Here is a 17,535-nt window from a genome sequence, read left to right on the forward strand (position 1 = left end):
CAGGGATGTGTTGTGGTGATTCATTTAGAGAGAGAACATTAATAATACCATCATTAATACCAATAATAATATAATCAGTCACACCAGTCTGTAATGCATTATGAAAACATTTACACATTTATACAGTCAGTTAAGAGAATAAATTATTATAATTTACAACTTTATAACAGTCCTTCAATACTGTAGACATTAAAACAGACGTAATATTAATATCCTCTGTGTTATTTCTAGATTCAGATGAGCTTGCTGTGATTTGCCAACGTGAACTCAAATCTAATCTAAAGAAGAAGTTTCAATGTGTATTTGAGGGGATCGCTAAACAAGGAAACCCAACACTTCTCAATAAGATCTACACAGAGCTCTACATCACAGAGGGTGGAACAGGAGAGGTCAATAATGAACATGAGCTGAGACAGATTGAGACAACAACCAGGAAACAAGCAAGACCAGAGACTGCAATCAAATGTAATGACATCTTTAAACCCTTAACTGGACAAGACAAACCTATCAGAACTGTGCTGACAAAGGGAGTCGCTGGCATTGGAAAAACAGTCTCGGTGCAGAAGTTCATTCTGGACTGGGCTGAAGGAAAAGCAAATCAGGACGTCCAATTTGTATTTTCATTCCCTTTTCGGGAGCTGAATTTGATGAAAGGGGACAAACACACTTTGATTGAACTTCTCAATCACTTCTCAAAGGAAACCAAACAATCAGGAATCTCCAACTATGACAAGTACAAAGTTCTGTTCATCTTTGATGGTCTGGATGAGTGCCGACTGCCCTAGACATCCAGAAGAACAAGATCTGTTGGGACGTCACAGAGTCAACCTCAGTGGATGTTCTGCTGACAAATCTCATCAGGGGAAATCTGCTTCCCTCTGCTCTCATCTGGATAACTACCCGACCTGCAGCAGCCAATAAGATCCCTTCAGGGTGTGTTGACCAGGTGACAGAGGCGAGGGTTCAATGACCCACAGAAGGAGGAGTACTTCAGGAAGAGATTCAGGGATGAGGACCTGGCCAGCAGAATCATCTCACACATAAAGACATCCAGGAGCCTCCACATCATGTGCCACATTCCAGTCTTCTGTTGGATTTCTGCAACAGTCCTTGAACACATGCTGAAACATAAGAGAGAAGAAATGCCCAAGACTCTGACTGAGATGTACACACACCTTGTGGTGTTTCATACCAAACAGAAGAATGAAAAGTATTTTGAGAAAGAAGACACAGGTTCACACTGGAATAAAGAGATCATTCTGTCACTGGGAAAACTGGCTTTTCAACAGCTTGTGAAGGGCAATCTGATTTTCTATGAAGAAGACCTGAAAGATGCTGGCATTGATGTTAATGAAGCCTCAGTGTACTCAGGATTGTGCACACAGCTCTTTAAAGAGGAATGTGGGCTGTACCAGGACAAGGTGTACTGCTTTGTTCATCTGAGCATTCAGGAGTTTCTGGCTGCTGTATATGTGTTCGTCTCATTCATCAACAACAATGAGAATCTAATGGACAAACTGCAATCAACGTCCAGGAACTTTTCTGTGAGGATCAAACAAAGGCGTAAAGTTACTTTCTACAAGAGTGCTGTGGATAAAGCCTTACAAAGTGAGACGGGAAACCTGGACCTTTTCCTCCGCTTCCTTCTGGGCCTCTCACTGGAGTCCAATCAGAAGCACTTACGAGGTCTACTGACAAAGACAAGAAGCAGCTCACAGAGCCATGAAGAAACAGTCGAGTACATCAAGGAGAAGATCAGGAAGAATCTCTCTCCAGAGAGGAGCATCAATCTGTTCCACTGTCTGAATGAACTGAATGACCATTCTCTAGTGGAGGAGATCCAAAGCTACCTGAGATCAGGAAGTTTCTCAGAAGACAAACTGTCACCTGCACAGTGGTCAGCTCTGGTCTTTGTGTTGCTGACTTCAGAAAAGGAGCTGGATGTGTTTGACCTGAAGAAATACTCCAGATCAGAGGAAGGTCTTCTGAGGCTGCTGCCAGTGGTCAAAGCCTCCAGAGCTGTTCTGTGAGTAAATAAAATGACAAAAAATGAATACAATACAATGACATTTATGAACTAATCATACGTATATATGAAAAATATATTGAATCAATGCATTGATGTTCACATTAGTATTTTTTATTTATTTTATTTCACCTTTATTTAACCAGGTAGGCTAGTTGAGAACAAGTTCTCATTTGCAACTGCGACCTGGTCAAGATAAAGCATAGCAGTGTGAACAGACAACACAGAGTTACACATGGAGTAAACAATTAACAAGTCAATAACACAGTAGAAAAAAAGGGGGAGTCTATATACATTGTGTGCAAAAGGCATGAGGAGGTAGGCGAATAATACAATTTTGCAGATTTACACTGGAGTGATAAATGATCAGATGGTCATGTACAGGTAGAGATATTGGTGTGCAAAAGAGCAGAAAAGTAAATAAATAAATAAATTTAAAAAACAGTATAACAATATGACCATACAGTTCTAGGAAACGGAAGATGAATCTATATGTTGTTTACCATTGTCCTTCTACACTACTGGTGTTAAATTAACAGTGTGTTTGTGAAGTCATGATGATCTCTTTGTCAGGCTGTCAGGCTGTGGAGTCACAGAGGAAGGCTGTGCTTCTCTGGTCTCAGCTCTGAAGTCAAACCCCTCACACCTGAGAGAGCTGGACCTGAGTAACAATGACCTGAAGGATTCAGGAGTGAAGCTGCTCTCTGCTGGACTGGGGAATCCCCACTGTAAACTGGAGACTCTGAGGTCAGTATTCCTGTAGTTGGTCAACAAGTGATAACTGTTCACCAGATCCACATGTGTTTACCAGACACACATAGTCCACACCATATGTGTTTGGACAGTGAAGCTTACAGTTTTAAATTTGGTGCTCCATCATTTTGGTTTTGAGATACAATGTTTCAAATTGGGAGACAGTACAGAATGTCACATTTTATTTGAGGTTAATTGTTAATCTGTTATCGGTAATGGTGAGAGGTTAGCATGTTTTGTTGTAGTCTCTGTTATTGGTAATGGTGAGATGTTAGCATGTTTTGTTGTAGCCTCTGTTATTGGTAATGGTGAGAGGTTAGCATGTTTTGTTGTGGTCTCTGTTATTGGTTATGGTGAGAGGTTAGCATGTTTTGTTGTAGCCTCTGTTATTGGTAATGGTGAGATGTTAGCATGTTTTGTTGTGTCCTCTGTTATTGGTAATGGTGAGATGTTAGCATGTTTTGTTGTAGCCTCTGTTATTGGTAATGGTGAGAGGTTACTATGTTTTGTTGTAGCCTCTGTAACTTTCTCAAACGGTGGGACATAAAGTGAGTGAAATGGTCCAGCACTTCATCCATTCCTGGATAAGTGTACATGGCCCGACACAGAAATTGTGACAATGGAGGAGAATTCAATAATAATGAAATAAGAGAAATGGCAGAGAAATTCAACATGGAAGTAAAGACAACTGCTGCATCCAGTCCATGAGCAATGGACTTGTGGAGAGACACAATCAGACACTCAGAGATTATGCTGAAAGGGAAGCAAGACAACTGCTGCATCCAGTCCATGGCGCAATGGACTTGTGGAGAGACATAATCAGACACTCAGAGATTATGCTTAAAGGGAAGCAAGACAATGGATGTGACTGGAACTAGACATAAACAATGACAGCCCTAGATTGGGTTTTGATGGCAAAAAACTCAATGCACAATGTTCATAGTTACAGATATAGCAACTAGTGTTGGGCAGAACCCTAATCTTCCCTCTGTACTGGTTGACAAGCCAGCAGCAGTAGAAGGGACCAGTGTGAGGGCATGGGGGTGGGACAGCACCCTTCAGCACTACATGCAGCGAGAAAATAATTCTCAGGGCTCTGCGGAAACAGCTTCGACCCACCGATGACTGGAAACAAAGTGTACTACAAACGAGTTGACTGTCAAGAGTGGAAAGGACCGGCAGTAATCATTGGCCAAGATGGTGTGGTGATATTTGTGAGGCACGAAGGCACCATTTTAAGGTGCATCACTCAAGATTGTGGAAAGTAAATGATCAACAAGATGGAGGGGCTGTTGCTGAGAATCAGCCTCCTACTGAAAATGACCAAAAAGGACACATTAACAGACACAAACCTACCAGATGTCTAATTCAATGATATGGACACTGAAACGGACACAGGAAATGGAGCAGAGACCTTCAGCCATGCCACTGGTAATACTGTTGAGGGTTCAAATGAGGAAAATGTTCAACAACAGACACATGTGTCAAGACAACATGGTTGTTCCAGTCTGAAAACTGGACAAACTGATAAATACATGGACAGAGAAAGTGGTATTCCACACACAGCAACCGTCATTGGACGAGCAGGAAAAGCTAAAGGAAAACACCAGAACTGGTCCAACTTGCAGTACTCTGAACCAGCTACACTTTCTGATACAACAGGGTCAGCTGACCAGATTTCAACCAATGAAAAATCACAGAACACAGAATGACATTCAAAATGATGATGTACTTGAAACAAAGGAAGTGTCATTTGACTCTAAACTAGATGAGCTCAGTAATTTTAGGAAAAATTGAGTGTTTGAGGAAGTCAAAGACATTGGCCAAAAATGTGTCTCAACAAGGTGGGTGTGTCCCTTAAAGAACTGGAATGGTGCCAAAAGCACGTCTAGTGGTTCGAGGTTTAGAGGAGCTGGCTGCTAAACAACTCCCAAACGACTCATCTAGTGGCTAGAGGTTTAGAGGAGCTGGCTGCTAAACAACTCCCAAACGACTCATCTAGTGGCTAGAGGTTTAGGGGAACTGGCTGCTAAACAACTCCCAAACGACTCATCTAGTGGTTCGAAGTTTAGAGGAGCTGGCTGCTAAACAACTCCCAAACAACTCATCTAGTGGCTAGAGGTTTTGAGGAGCTGGCTGCTAAACGACTCACCGACATGCACCTCAGAGTTACTCAGATTGCTGCTGACAGTGATTTTTTTTTAAACATTTTATTTTTTATTTCACCTTTATTTAACCAGGTAGGCTAGTTGAGAACAAGTTCTCATTTACAACTGCGACCTGGCCAAGATAAAGCATAGCAGTGTGAACAGACAACGCAGAGTTACACATGGAGTAAACAATTAACAAGTCAATAACACAGTAGGAAAAAAATGGGCAGTCTATATACAATGTGTGCAAAAGGCATGACGAGGTAGGCGAATAATACAATTTTGCAGATTAACACTGGAGTGATAAATGATCAGATGGTCATGTACAGGTAGAGATATTGGTGTGCAAAAGAGCAGAAAAGTAAATATTAAAAAAAAAAAAAAACAGCATAAAAACAGTATGGGAATGAGGTAGGTGAAAATGGGTGGGCTATTTACCAATAGACTATGTACAGCTGCAGCGATCGGTTAGCTGCTCGGATAGCTGATGTTTGAAGTTGGTGAGGGAGATAAAAGTCTCAAACTTCAGCGATTTTTGCAGTTCGTTCCAGTCACAGGCAGCAGAGTACTGGAACGAAAGGCGGCCAAATGAGGTGTTGGCTTTAGGGATGATCAGTGAGATACACCTGCTGGAGCGCGTGCTACGGATGGGTGTTGCCATCGTGACCAGTGAACTGAGATAAGGCGGAGCTTTACCTAGCATGGACTTGTAGATGACCTGGAGCCAGTGGGTCTGGCGACGAATATGTAGCGAGGGCCAGCCGACTAGAGCATACAAGTCGCAGTGGTGGGTGGGATAAGGTGCTTTGGTGACAAAACGGATGGCACTGTGATAGACTGCATCCAGTTTGCTGAGTAGAGTGTTGGAAGCCATTTTGTAGATGACATCGCCGAAGTCGAGGATCGGTAGGATAGTCAGTTTTACTAGGGTAAGCTTGGCGGCGTGAGTGAAGGAGGCTTTGTTGCGGAATAGAAAGCCGACTCTTGATTTGATTTTCGATTGGAGATGTTTGATGTGAGTCTGGAAGGAGAGTTTGCAGTCTAGCCAGACACCTAGGTACTTATAGATGTCCACATATTCAAGGTCGGAACCATCCAGGGTGGTGATGCTAGTCGGGCATGCGGGTGCAGGCAGCGATCGGTTGAAAAGCATGCATTTGGTTTTACTCGCGTTTAAGAGCAGTTGGAGGCCACGGAAGGAGTGCTGTATGGCATTGAAGCTCGTTTGGAGGTTAGATAGCACAGTGTCCAATGACGGGCCGAAAGTATATAGAATGGTGTCGTCTGCGTAGAGGTGGATCAGGGAATCGCCCGCTGCAAGAGCAACATCATTGATATATACAGAGAAAAGAGTCGGCCCGAGAATTGAACCCTGTGGCACCCCATAGAGACTGCCAGAGGACCGGACAGCATGCCCTCCGATTTGACACACTGAACTCTGTCTGCAAAGTAATTGGTGAACCAGGCAAGGCAGTCATCCGAAAAACCGAGGCTATTGAGTCTGCCGATAAGAATATGGTGATTGACAGAGTCGAAAGCCTTGGCGAGGTCGATGAAGACGGCTGCACAGTACTGTCTTTTATCGATGGCGGTTATGATATCGTTTAGTACCTTGAGCGTGGCTGAGGTGCACCCGTGACCGGCTCGGAAACCAGATTGCACAGCGGAGAAGGTACGGTGGGATTCGAGATGGTCAGTGACCTGTTTGTTGACTTGGCTTTCGAAGACCTTAGATAGGCAGGGCAGGATGGATATAGGTCTATAGCAGTTTGGGTCCAGGGTGTCTCCCCCTTTGAAGAGGGGGATGACTGCGGCAGCTTTCCAATCCTTGGGGATCTCAGACGATATGAAAGAGAGGTTGAACAGGCTGGTAATAGGGTTGCGACAATGACGGCAGATAGTTTCAGAAATAGAGGGTCCAGATTGTCAAGCCCAGCTGATTTGTACGGGTCTAGGTTTTGCAGCTCTTTCAGAACATCTGCTATCTGTATTTGGGTAAAGGAGAACCTGGAGAGGCTTGGGCGAGGAGCTGGGGGCGGAGCTGTTGGCCGAGGTTGGAGTAGCCAGGCGGAAGGCATGGCCAGCCGTTGAGAAGTGCTTATTGAAGCTTTCGATAATCGTGGATTTATCGGTGGAGACCGTGTTACCTAGCCTCAGTGCAGTGGGCAGCTGGGAGGAGGTGCTCTTGTTCTCCATGGACTTCACAGTGTCTCAGAACTTTTTGGAGTTGGAGCTACAGGATGCAAACTTCTGCCTGAAGAAGCTGGCCTTAGCTTTCCTGACTGACTGCGTGTATTGGTTCCTGACTTCCCTGAACAGTTGCATATCACGGGGGCTATTCGATGCTATTGCAGTCCGCCACAGGATGTTTTTGTGCTGGTCGAGGGCAGTCAGGTCTGGAGTGAACCAAGGGCTGTATCTGTTCTTGGTTCTGCATTTTTTGAACGGAGCATGCTTATCTAAAATGGTGAGGAAGTTACTTTTAAAGAATGACCAGGCATCCTCAACTGACGGGATGAGGTCAATGTCCTTCCAGGATACCCGGGCCAGGTCGATTAGAAAGGCCTGCTCACAGAAGTGTTTTAGGGAGCGTTTGACAGTGATGAGGGGTGGTCGTTTGACTGCGGCTCCGTGGCGGATACAGGCAATGAGGCAGTGATCGCTGAGATCCTGGTTGAAGACAGCGGAGGTGTATTTGGAGGGCCAGTTGGTCAGGATGACGTCTATGAGGGTGCCCTTGTTTACAGAGTTAGGGTTGTACCTGGTGGGTTCCTTGATGATTTTAGTGAGATTGAGGCAGAAATAATGGAAACTTATTTCCATAGACATCAAATCTGCATTTTTGCAGGGAACAGAGCGTCAGGGACATTCACATCTGACCTCCGCCTGAAGCTAAGCTCCGCCTGGCAGGTGCATTACTCTACTGGTACAGCAAAGTCAAGGCAACAGTGCTGAGTACAGGTGGAGAAACGTCACAAGTGGATGCTGCAGTTTTCTATTGGCTTGTCTGGAGTACTTGCCTGTCATGTTGATGACTTCATCTGGGGTGGCTCACAGATATTCGCTTCAACTGTGATTCCACACCTCACAGCTGTTTTCCTGGTCCACCACAAAGGAGCAGCTTGACTGTCTGACTACAAAGGGAGCATCAGGTATTGTGCTCCTAAAGACTCTCAGTAATGGAAAGTGGCAGCTTGCTGACTGTCTGACTACAAAGGGAGCATCAGGTATTGTGCTCCTAAAGACTCTCAGTAATGGAAAGTGGCAGCTTGACAAACACAAATATAAGTCAAACAACCCATTTGTAATGAGGAACTTAACTAATACTTGGGACATTTCATTATGTTGTTTTATTTGTCTTTAAAGAAAAGTGGGAGATTGTTAAGTTCATGTTTTAAGTATCCCTATATTTCTGTTACTACGGTGATATCACTCTGTTATTAGTGCGCCTGGGAGTCTCAGTGTTGATGGACCTGGGCTGAGTGCCATGGTAACCATGGTAACCATGTATTGGGTAAATACGGTTTAGTAAACGTTGTTCTACTGGAACATAGTCGTTGTGTCATTTTGAGTGAACACTGTATACTCAATACAATCTACATCTGATTCCTCACTGTCTAAATAGATATGGTGTGGACTGTATACTCAATACAATCTACATCTGATACCTCACTGTCTAAATAGATATGGTGTGGACTGTTTACTCAATGCAATCTAAATCTGATACCTCACTGTCTAAATAGATATGGTGTGGACTGTATACTCAATACAATCTACATCTGATACCTCACTGTCTAAATAGATATGGTGTGGACTGTATACTCAATACAATCTAAATCTGATACCTCACTGTCTAAATAGATATGGTGTGGACTGTATACTCAATACAATCTAAATCTGATTCCTCACTGTCTTTTGACTGATACTGCTTTTTAAACTGGTCTGGTCAGTCTACTCAAATATTTATTCAATACATGTTTCTATCTACAAGCAATAATTTCATAATTTGTCATTTCTAATAATGATACATTCATTGATTTATGAATAGATATGGCAGGTTTCAGGACACAGATATATCTGAAAATGTTGAAAAAAATATACTGCAGCTATCTTCACCACCAAAGAATATCAGTGTGGTTTTAATATGATTTGACTCTTTGCAGGCTGTCAGGCTGTCTAGTCACAGAGGAAGGCTGTGCTTCTCTGGTCTCAGCTCTGAGGTCAAACCCCTCACACCTGAGAGAGCTGGACCTGAGCTACAATGACCTGAAGGATTCAGGAGTGAAGCTGCTCTCTGCTGGACTGGGGAATCCCCACTGTAAACTGGAGACTCTGAGGTCAGTATTCCTGTAGTTGGTCAACAAGTGATAACTGTTCACCAGATCCACATGTGTTTACCAGACACACATAGTCCACACCATATGTGTTTGGACAGTGAAGCTTACAGTTTTAAATTTGGTGCTATTCTCCAGCATTTTGGATTTGAGATATAATGTTTCATATTAGGTGACAGTACAGAATGTCACCTTTAATTTGGGGTTAATGGTGAGAGGTTAGTATATTTTGTTGTAGCCTCTGTTATTGGTAATGGTGAGAGGTTAGTATATTTTGTTGTAGCCTCTGTTATTGGTAATGGTGAGAGGTTAGTATGTTTTGTTGTAGCCTCTGTTATTGGTAATGGTGAGAGGTTAGTATATTTTGTTGTAGCCTCTGTTATTGGTAATGGTGAGAGGTTAGTATATTTTGTTGTAGCCTCTGTTATTGGTAATGGTGAGAGGTTAGTATGTTTTGTTGTTGTCTCTGTTATTGGTAATGGTGAGAGGTTAGTATGTTTTGTTGTAGTCTCTGTTATTGGTAATGGTGAGAGGTTAGTATGTTTTGTTGTAGTCTCTGTTATTGGTAATGGTGAGAGGTTAGCATGTTTTGTTGTAGGCTCTGTTATTGGTAATGGTGAGAGGTTAGCATGTTTTATTGTAGTCTCTGTTATTGGTAATGGTGAGAGGTTAGCATGTTTTGTTGTAGTCTCTGTTATTGGTAATGGTGAGAGGTTAGCATGTTTTGTTGTAGTCTCTGTTATTGGTAATGGTGAGAGGTTAGTATGTTTTGTTGTAGCCTCTGTTATTGGTAATGGTGAGAGGTTAGCATGTTTTGTTGTAGCCTCTGTTATTGGTAATGGTGAGAGGTTAGTATGTTTTGTTGTAGCCTCTGTTATTGGTAATGGTGAGAGGTTAGTATGTTTTGTTGTAGCCTCTGTTATTGGTAATGGTGAGGGGTTAGCATGTTATATATACTGAAACAATACTTTGATTATTTAGCTAGTTTAAAAATATACTGCCACTATTTTCACCACCAAAGAATATCAGTGTGATTTTAATATGATTTGACTCTTTGCAGGCTGTCAGGCTGTCTAGTCACAGAGGAAGGCTGTGCTTCTCTGGTCTCAGCTCTGAGGTCAAACCCCTCACACCTGAGAGAGCTGGACCTGAGCTACAATCACCCAGGAGACTCAGGAGTCAGACTGCTCTCTGCTGGACTGGAGGATCCACACTGCAGACTGGAGAAACTCAAGTATGTAGAGGGTTTATGTCAATGTTCATATCAGACATGTTGGACTTATCAGGCTAGTTAAGACAAACATTCTGACCACCACTTGGACAAAGTTATATGCTGTGTGTGAGTGTGTGTGTGTGTGTGTGTGTGTGTGTGTGGGGGGGGGTGAGTGTCCTGTCTGTATGTGGACAAAGTTGTGTGTGTTCAGTGTTCTCTCACACACTGGACACACACACACACAAACACTCACACACATACTGGACACACACAGTACACACACACAGTAAACACACACAAACAAGCACTGGACACACACACACACACACACAGTACACACACACACACACAGTGTACACACACACAGTACACACACACACACACACACACACACATACTGGACACTGACAAACTGGACACGTACACACACACACACAAACAAGCACTGGACACACACAGAACACACACAGAGAAAATGGACACACACACACTGGACTCACACACACACACAGTACACACACACAAACAAGCACTGGACACACACACACACAGGACACACACACAGTACACACGCACAAACACACACACACACACACTGTACACACACACACACTGTACACACACACACACTGTACACACACACAGTACACACACACACACACACACACACAAACAAGGACTGGACACACACACACTGGACACACACACACACACACTGGACACACACAGAAAAACTGGACACACACACAGGACTTACACACACACACACACAGTACACACACAAAAAAACAAACACACAAACAAGCACTGGACACACACACACACTGGACACACACTGGACACACAGACACACACTGGACACAAACACACTGGTCACAAACACACACACACAGACAAACATTCGCTTGATATATGCTATATACGTGTGTGTGTGTGTGTGTGTGTGTGTACTGTGTGTGTGTACAGTGTGTGTGTGTGTGTACAGTGTGTGTGTGTGCGTGTGTACTGTGTGTGTGTCCTGTGTGTGTGTGAGTTCAGGTGTATCCCTCAATGACTGTCTGTTCTTCTGCTTACCACTACAGTGTGGAACATGGTGGAGAGAACAGAATGAAACCTGGACTTAGAAAATGTGAGTGTTGACTGATGTGAAGAATATGACTAAGAATAAGTCTTAATTCAAGTTAAGTCAAAGTCAAAGACCACCATCATTACTGACTTGGTCATATTAAATATCAGCTGTAGTTCTACAGAAGAAAAAATCAGGGACACCAACGTTTACAAAGAGTTGATATGACAGTGTGTGTGTGTGTGTGTGTTTGCGTTCGTATTACTAAATGTGTGTTTATGTTCATGTATACAGGTGTGTGTGTGGATGTGTGTGTGTGTTACGTTAGAAGTGTGTGTGTGTGTTCATGATGCATACAGGTGAGTGTGTGTGTGTGTGGTATCTTAGTGTTACATTAGAAATGTGTGTGTGTGTGTGTGTGTGTAATTAATGGGAACAAGTGTGTTTTATATTACCATACAGTATAACATATGATCATTCAACAAGTCTCAAGTTACCTTAACTTCTCCTTTTGATACCTAGAAACATCTACATTAAATGAATTAGTGAAAAGTGAGTTAACATTCTAATGTGAATGATGATGATTTCTAATATTGTGTCTGGTTTCATCCATCAGATGTCTGTGATCTCACACTGAACCCAAACACAGTAAACAGACTCCTCTCTCTGTCTGAGGAGAACAGAAAGGTGACATGGAGGAGAGAGGAGCAGCCGTATCCTGATCACCCAGAGAGATTTGAGGACTGGGGACAGGTGCTGTGTAGAGAGGGTCTGACTGGGCGCTGTTACTGGGAGGTTGAGAGGAGTGGGAGAGGGGCTGATATAGGAGTGACATATAAAGGAATCAACAGGAGAGGAGAGGTTGAGGACTGTTGTCTTGGATACAATGACAAGTCCTGGAGTCTGGACTGCTGTGACAACCGTTACATTGCCAGGCACAATAATAATCAGACTATCATAGTCGTCCCCTCCTCCAGCTCCCACAGAGTAGGAGTGTATCTGGACTGGCCAGCCGGCACTCTGTCCTTCTATAGAGCCTCCTCTGACACACTGACCCACCTGTACACATTCACCTCCACATTCACTGAGCCCCTCTATCCAGGGATTTGGGTTTGGGATGAAGGCGACTCAGTGTCCCTGAAATAATGGTGATGGTGACTCAGTGTCAATAATAACCTGACACACACACACACACACACAGGACACACACACACACAGGACACACACACACACTGGACACACACACACACTGGACACACACACACTGGACACACACTAGACACACACACACTGGACACACACACAATGGACACACACTAGACACACACACAATGGACACACACTAGACACACACACACTGGACACACACTAGACACACACACACTGGACACACACTAGACACACACACACTGGACATACACTAGACACACACACACTGGACATACACTAGACACACACACAATGGACAAATACACACACACACACATACACACACACTGGACAAACACACACGCACTCTGGACACACACACACTCTGGACACGCACACACACACACTGGACAAACACACACTGGACAAATACACACACACACACACACACACTGGACAAATACACACACACACACACAAACACACACACAGGACACACACGCACACTGGACACACACACTCTGGACACACACACACTCTGGACACACACACAAACTGGACACACACACACACTGGATACACACACTCAGGACACACACATTCTACACACACACACTCTGGACACAAACACACTCTGGACACAAACACACTCTTGACACACACACACACACTGGACACAAACACACATTCTGGACACACACACACACACTCTGGACACACACACACACACTCTGGACACACACACACACATTCTGGACACACACACACACACAATCTGGACACACACACACACACTCTGGACACACACACTCTGGACACACACACACTCTGGACACACACACACACACACACACACACAAACACACACACAGGACACACACACACACACTGGACACACACACACTCTGGGCACACACACACTCTGGGCACACACACACTCTGGACACACACACACAGGACACACACACACAGGACACACACACACACTGGACACACACACTCAGGACACACACACACACTCTGGACACAAACACACTCTGGACACACACACACACTCTGGACACACACACACTCTAGACACACACACACTCTGGACACACACACACACTGGACACACACACACTCTGGACACACACACACCCTCTGGACACACACACACACTGGACACACACACACTCTGGACACACACACACCCTCTGGACACACACACACCCACTGGACACACACACACATTCTGGACACACACACACACTGGACACACACACACATTCTGGACACACACACACTCTGGACACACACACACTCTGGACACACACACACTCTGGACACAAACACACTCTGGACACACACACACACTCTGGACACACACACACTCTGGACACACACACACTCTGAACACACACACACTGGACAAACACACACTGGACAAATACACACACACACACACATACACACAGTGGTCACACGCACACACACACAGGACACACACACACACAGGACACACACACACACACACACAGGACACACACACACCACAGGACACACACACTCTGGACACACACACACACTGGACACACACACACACTGGACACACACACACAGTGGACACACACACACACCCACACACTGGACACACACACACTGGACAAATACACGCACACACACACAGTGGACACGCACACACACACTCTGGACACACACACACACTGGACACACACACACACTGGACACACACACACACACACACACTCTGGACACACACACACATACTCTGGACACACACACACACACACTGGACACACACACACACTGGACAAATACACACACACACACACACTGGACACACACACACACACTGGACAAACACACACTGGACAAATACACACACACTCACTCTGGACACACACACACACACTGGACAAACACACACTGGACAAATACACACACACACACTCTGGACACACACACACACTGGACACACACACACACTCTGGACACACACACACTCTGGACACACACACTGGACACACACACACACATACTCTGGACACACACACACACATACTCTGGACACACACACACTCTGGACACACACACACTCTGGACACAAACACACACTGGACACACACACACTGGACAAATACACACACACACACACTGGACAAACGCACACTGGACAAATACAAACACACACTCTGGACACACACACACTCTGGACACACACACTCTGGACACACACACACTGGACACACACACACTGGACACAAACACACACACAGGACACACACGCACACTGGACACACACACTCTGGATACACACACACTCTGGACACACACACACTCAGGACACACACATTCTACACACACACACACACTCTGGACACACACACACTCTGGACACACACACACACACACACTGGACACACACACACACACTGGACACACACACACTGGACAAATACACACACACGCACTCTGGACACACACACACTCTGGACACACACACACACTGGACACACACACACACACACACACACTGGACACACACACACACACTGGACAAACACACACTGGACAAATACACACACGGACACACACACTCTGGACACACACACACTGGACAAACACACACTGGACAAATACACACACACACACAAACACACACACAGGACAAACACGCACACTCTGGGCACACACACACTCTGGGCACACACACACACTGGACACACACACACACTGGACACACACACTCAGGACACACATTCTACACACACACACTCTGGACACACACACACTCTGGACACACACACACACACACACTGGACACACACACACACTGGACACACACACACACTGGACACACACACACATTCTGGACACACACACACTCTGGACACACACACACTCTGGACACACACACACACACACACACACTGGACACACACACACAATCTGGACACACACACACACTCTGGACACACACACACTCTGGACACACACACACACACACACACACACTGGACAAACACACACTGGACAAATACACACACACAAACACACACACAGGACACACACGCACACTGGACACACACACTCTGGACACACACACACACTGGACACACACACACACTGGACACACACACTCAGGACACACACATTCTACACACACACACACTCTGGACACACACACACTCTGGACACACAAACACTCTGGACACACACTGGACACACACACACACACTGGACACACACACACTGGACACACACACACACACACTGGACACACACACACACACTGGACAAACACACACTGGACAAATACACACACACACACACACACACACAGGACACACACACACACACTGGACACACACACTCTGGACACACACACACTGGACAAACACACACTGGACAAATACGCACACTCTGGGCACACACACACTCTGGGCACACACACACACTGGACACACACACACACTGGACACACACACTCAGGACACACACATTCTACACACACACACACTCTGGACACACACACACTCTGGACACACACACACACATTCTGGACACACACACACTCTGGACACACACACACACTGGACACACACACTGGACACACACACACACTCTGGACACACACACACTCTGGACACACACACACACACTCTGGACACACACACACACACTGGACACACACACATTCTGGACACACACACACTCTGGACACACACACACATTCTGGACACACACACACTCTGGACACACACACACTCTGGACACACACACACTCTGGACACACACACTCTGGACACACACACACACACACTCTGGACACACACACATTCTGGACACACACACACTCTGGACACACACACACATTCTGGACACACACACACTCTGGACATACACACTGGACACACACACACAATCTGGACACACACACACACTCTGGACACACACACACACACACACACACACACTGGACAAACACACACTGGACAAATACACACACTGGACAAATACACACACACACACACACACACACTCTGGACACACACACACTCTGGGCACACACACACTCTGGACACACACACACACTGGACACACACACACACACACACACTGGACACACACACACACACACTGGACACACTGGACACACACACTCAGGACACACACACTCTGGACACACACACACTCTGGACACACACACACTCTGGACACACACACACACTCTGGACACACACACACTCTGGACACACACACACACTCTGGACACACACTCTGGACACACACACACACATTCTGGACACACACACACTCTGGACACACACACACACTGGACACACACACACATTCTGGACACACACACACTCTGGACACACACACACTCTGGACAAACACACACTGGACAAATACACACACACACACAAACACACACACGCACACTGGACACACACACTCTGGACACACACACACTCTGGACACACACACACACACACTGGACACACACACACTCTGGACACACACACACTCTGGACACACACACACTCTGGACACACACACACAAACACACACTGGACAAATACACACACACACACAAACACACACACAGGACACACACGCACACTGGACACACACAGGACACACACGCACACTGGACACACACACTCTGGACACACACACACTCTGGACACACACTGGACACACACACACACTGGACACACTGGACACACACACACACTGGACACACACACACACTGGACACACACACACACTGGACACACACACACACTGGACACACACACTCTGGACACACACACACACACTGGACACACACACAC

General features: G+C 45.4%; 2 protein-coding genes across 6 annotated transcripts in view; both read left to right on the forward strand.

The window, feature by feature from the left end:
• LOC135570257 (NACHT, LRR and PYD domains-containing protein 3-like) overlaps nucleotides 1-786 on the forward strand; it is a 41,866-nt gene extending 41,080 nt beyond the window's left edge. For all 4 annotated transcript variants that reach the window (XM_065016375.1, XM_065016371.1, XM_065016373.1 and 1 more), the window contains one exon: nucleotides 232-786. In XM_065016375.1, coding sequence (XP_064872447.1) covers nucleotides 232-785 — 554 coding nt within the window. In that variant the 3' untranslated portion in view covers nucleotide 786. The remainder of the gene's footprint in view (nucleotides 1-231) is intronic.
• A 278-nt stretch (nucleotides 787-1,064) lies between these two features.
• Nucleotides 1,065-13,084, forward strand: LOC135570256 (NLR family CARD domain-containing protein 3-like). Of its 2 annotated transcripts, XM_065016369.1 has the most exons (6): nucleotides 1,065-2,026; nucleotides 2,600-2,773; nucleotides 9,093-9,266; nucleotides 10,324-10,497; nucleotides 11,559-11,605; nucleotides 12,159-13,084. In XM_065016369.1, exons 1-6 carry the CDS (start codon nucleotides 1,068-1,070, stop codon nucleotides 12,686-12,688), a joined length of 2,058 nt encoding a protein of 685 aa, XP_064872441.1. In that variant the 5' UTR covers nucleotides 1,065-1,067; the 3' UTR covers nucleotides 12,689-13,084. The 2 variants fall into 2 exon arrangements, with proteins under 2 accessions (XP_064872441.1, XP_064872442.1); XM_065016370.1 differs by lacking the exon at nucleotides 10,324-10,497.
• The last annotated feature ends 4,451 nt before the right edge of the window (nucleotides 13,085-17,535 follow it).

This window comes from Oncorhynchus nerka, unplaced genomic scaffold (genome assembly GCF_034236695.1).
Source record: "Oncorhynchus nerka isolate Pitt River unplaced genomic scaffold, Oner_Uvic_2.0 unplaced_scaffold_1003, whole genome shotgun sequence".
In the NCBI taxonomy this organism is placed as follows: domain Eukaryota; kingdom Metazoa; phylum Chordata; class Actinopteri; order Salmoniformes; family Salmonidae; genus Oncorhynchus; species Oncorhynchus nerka.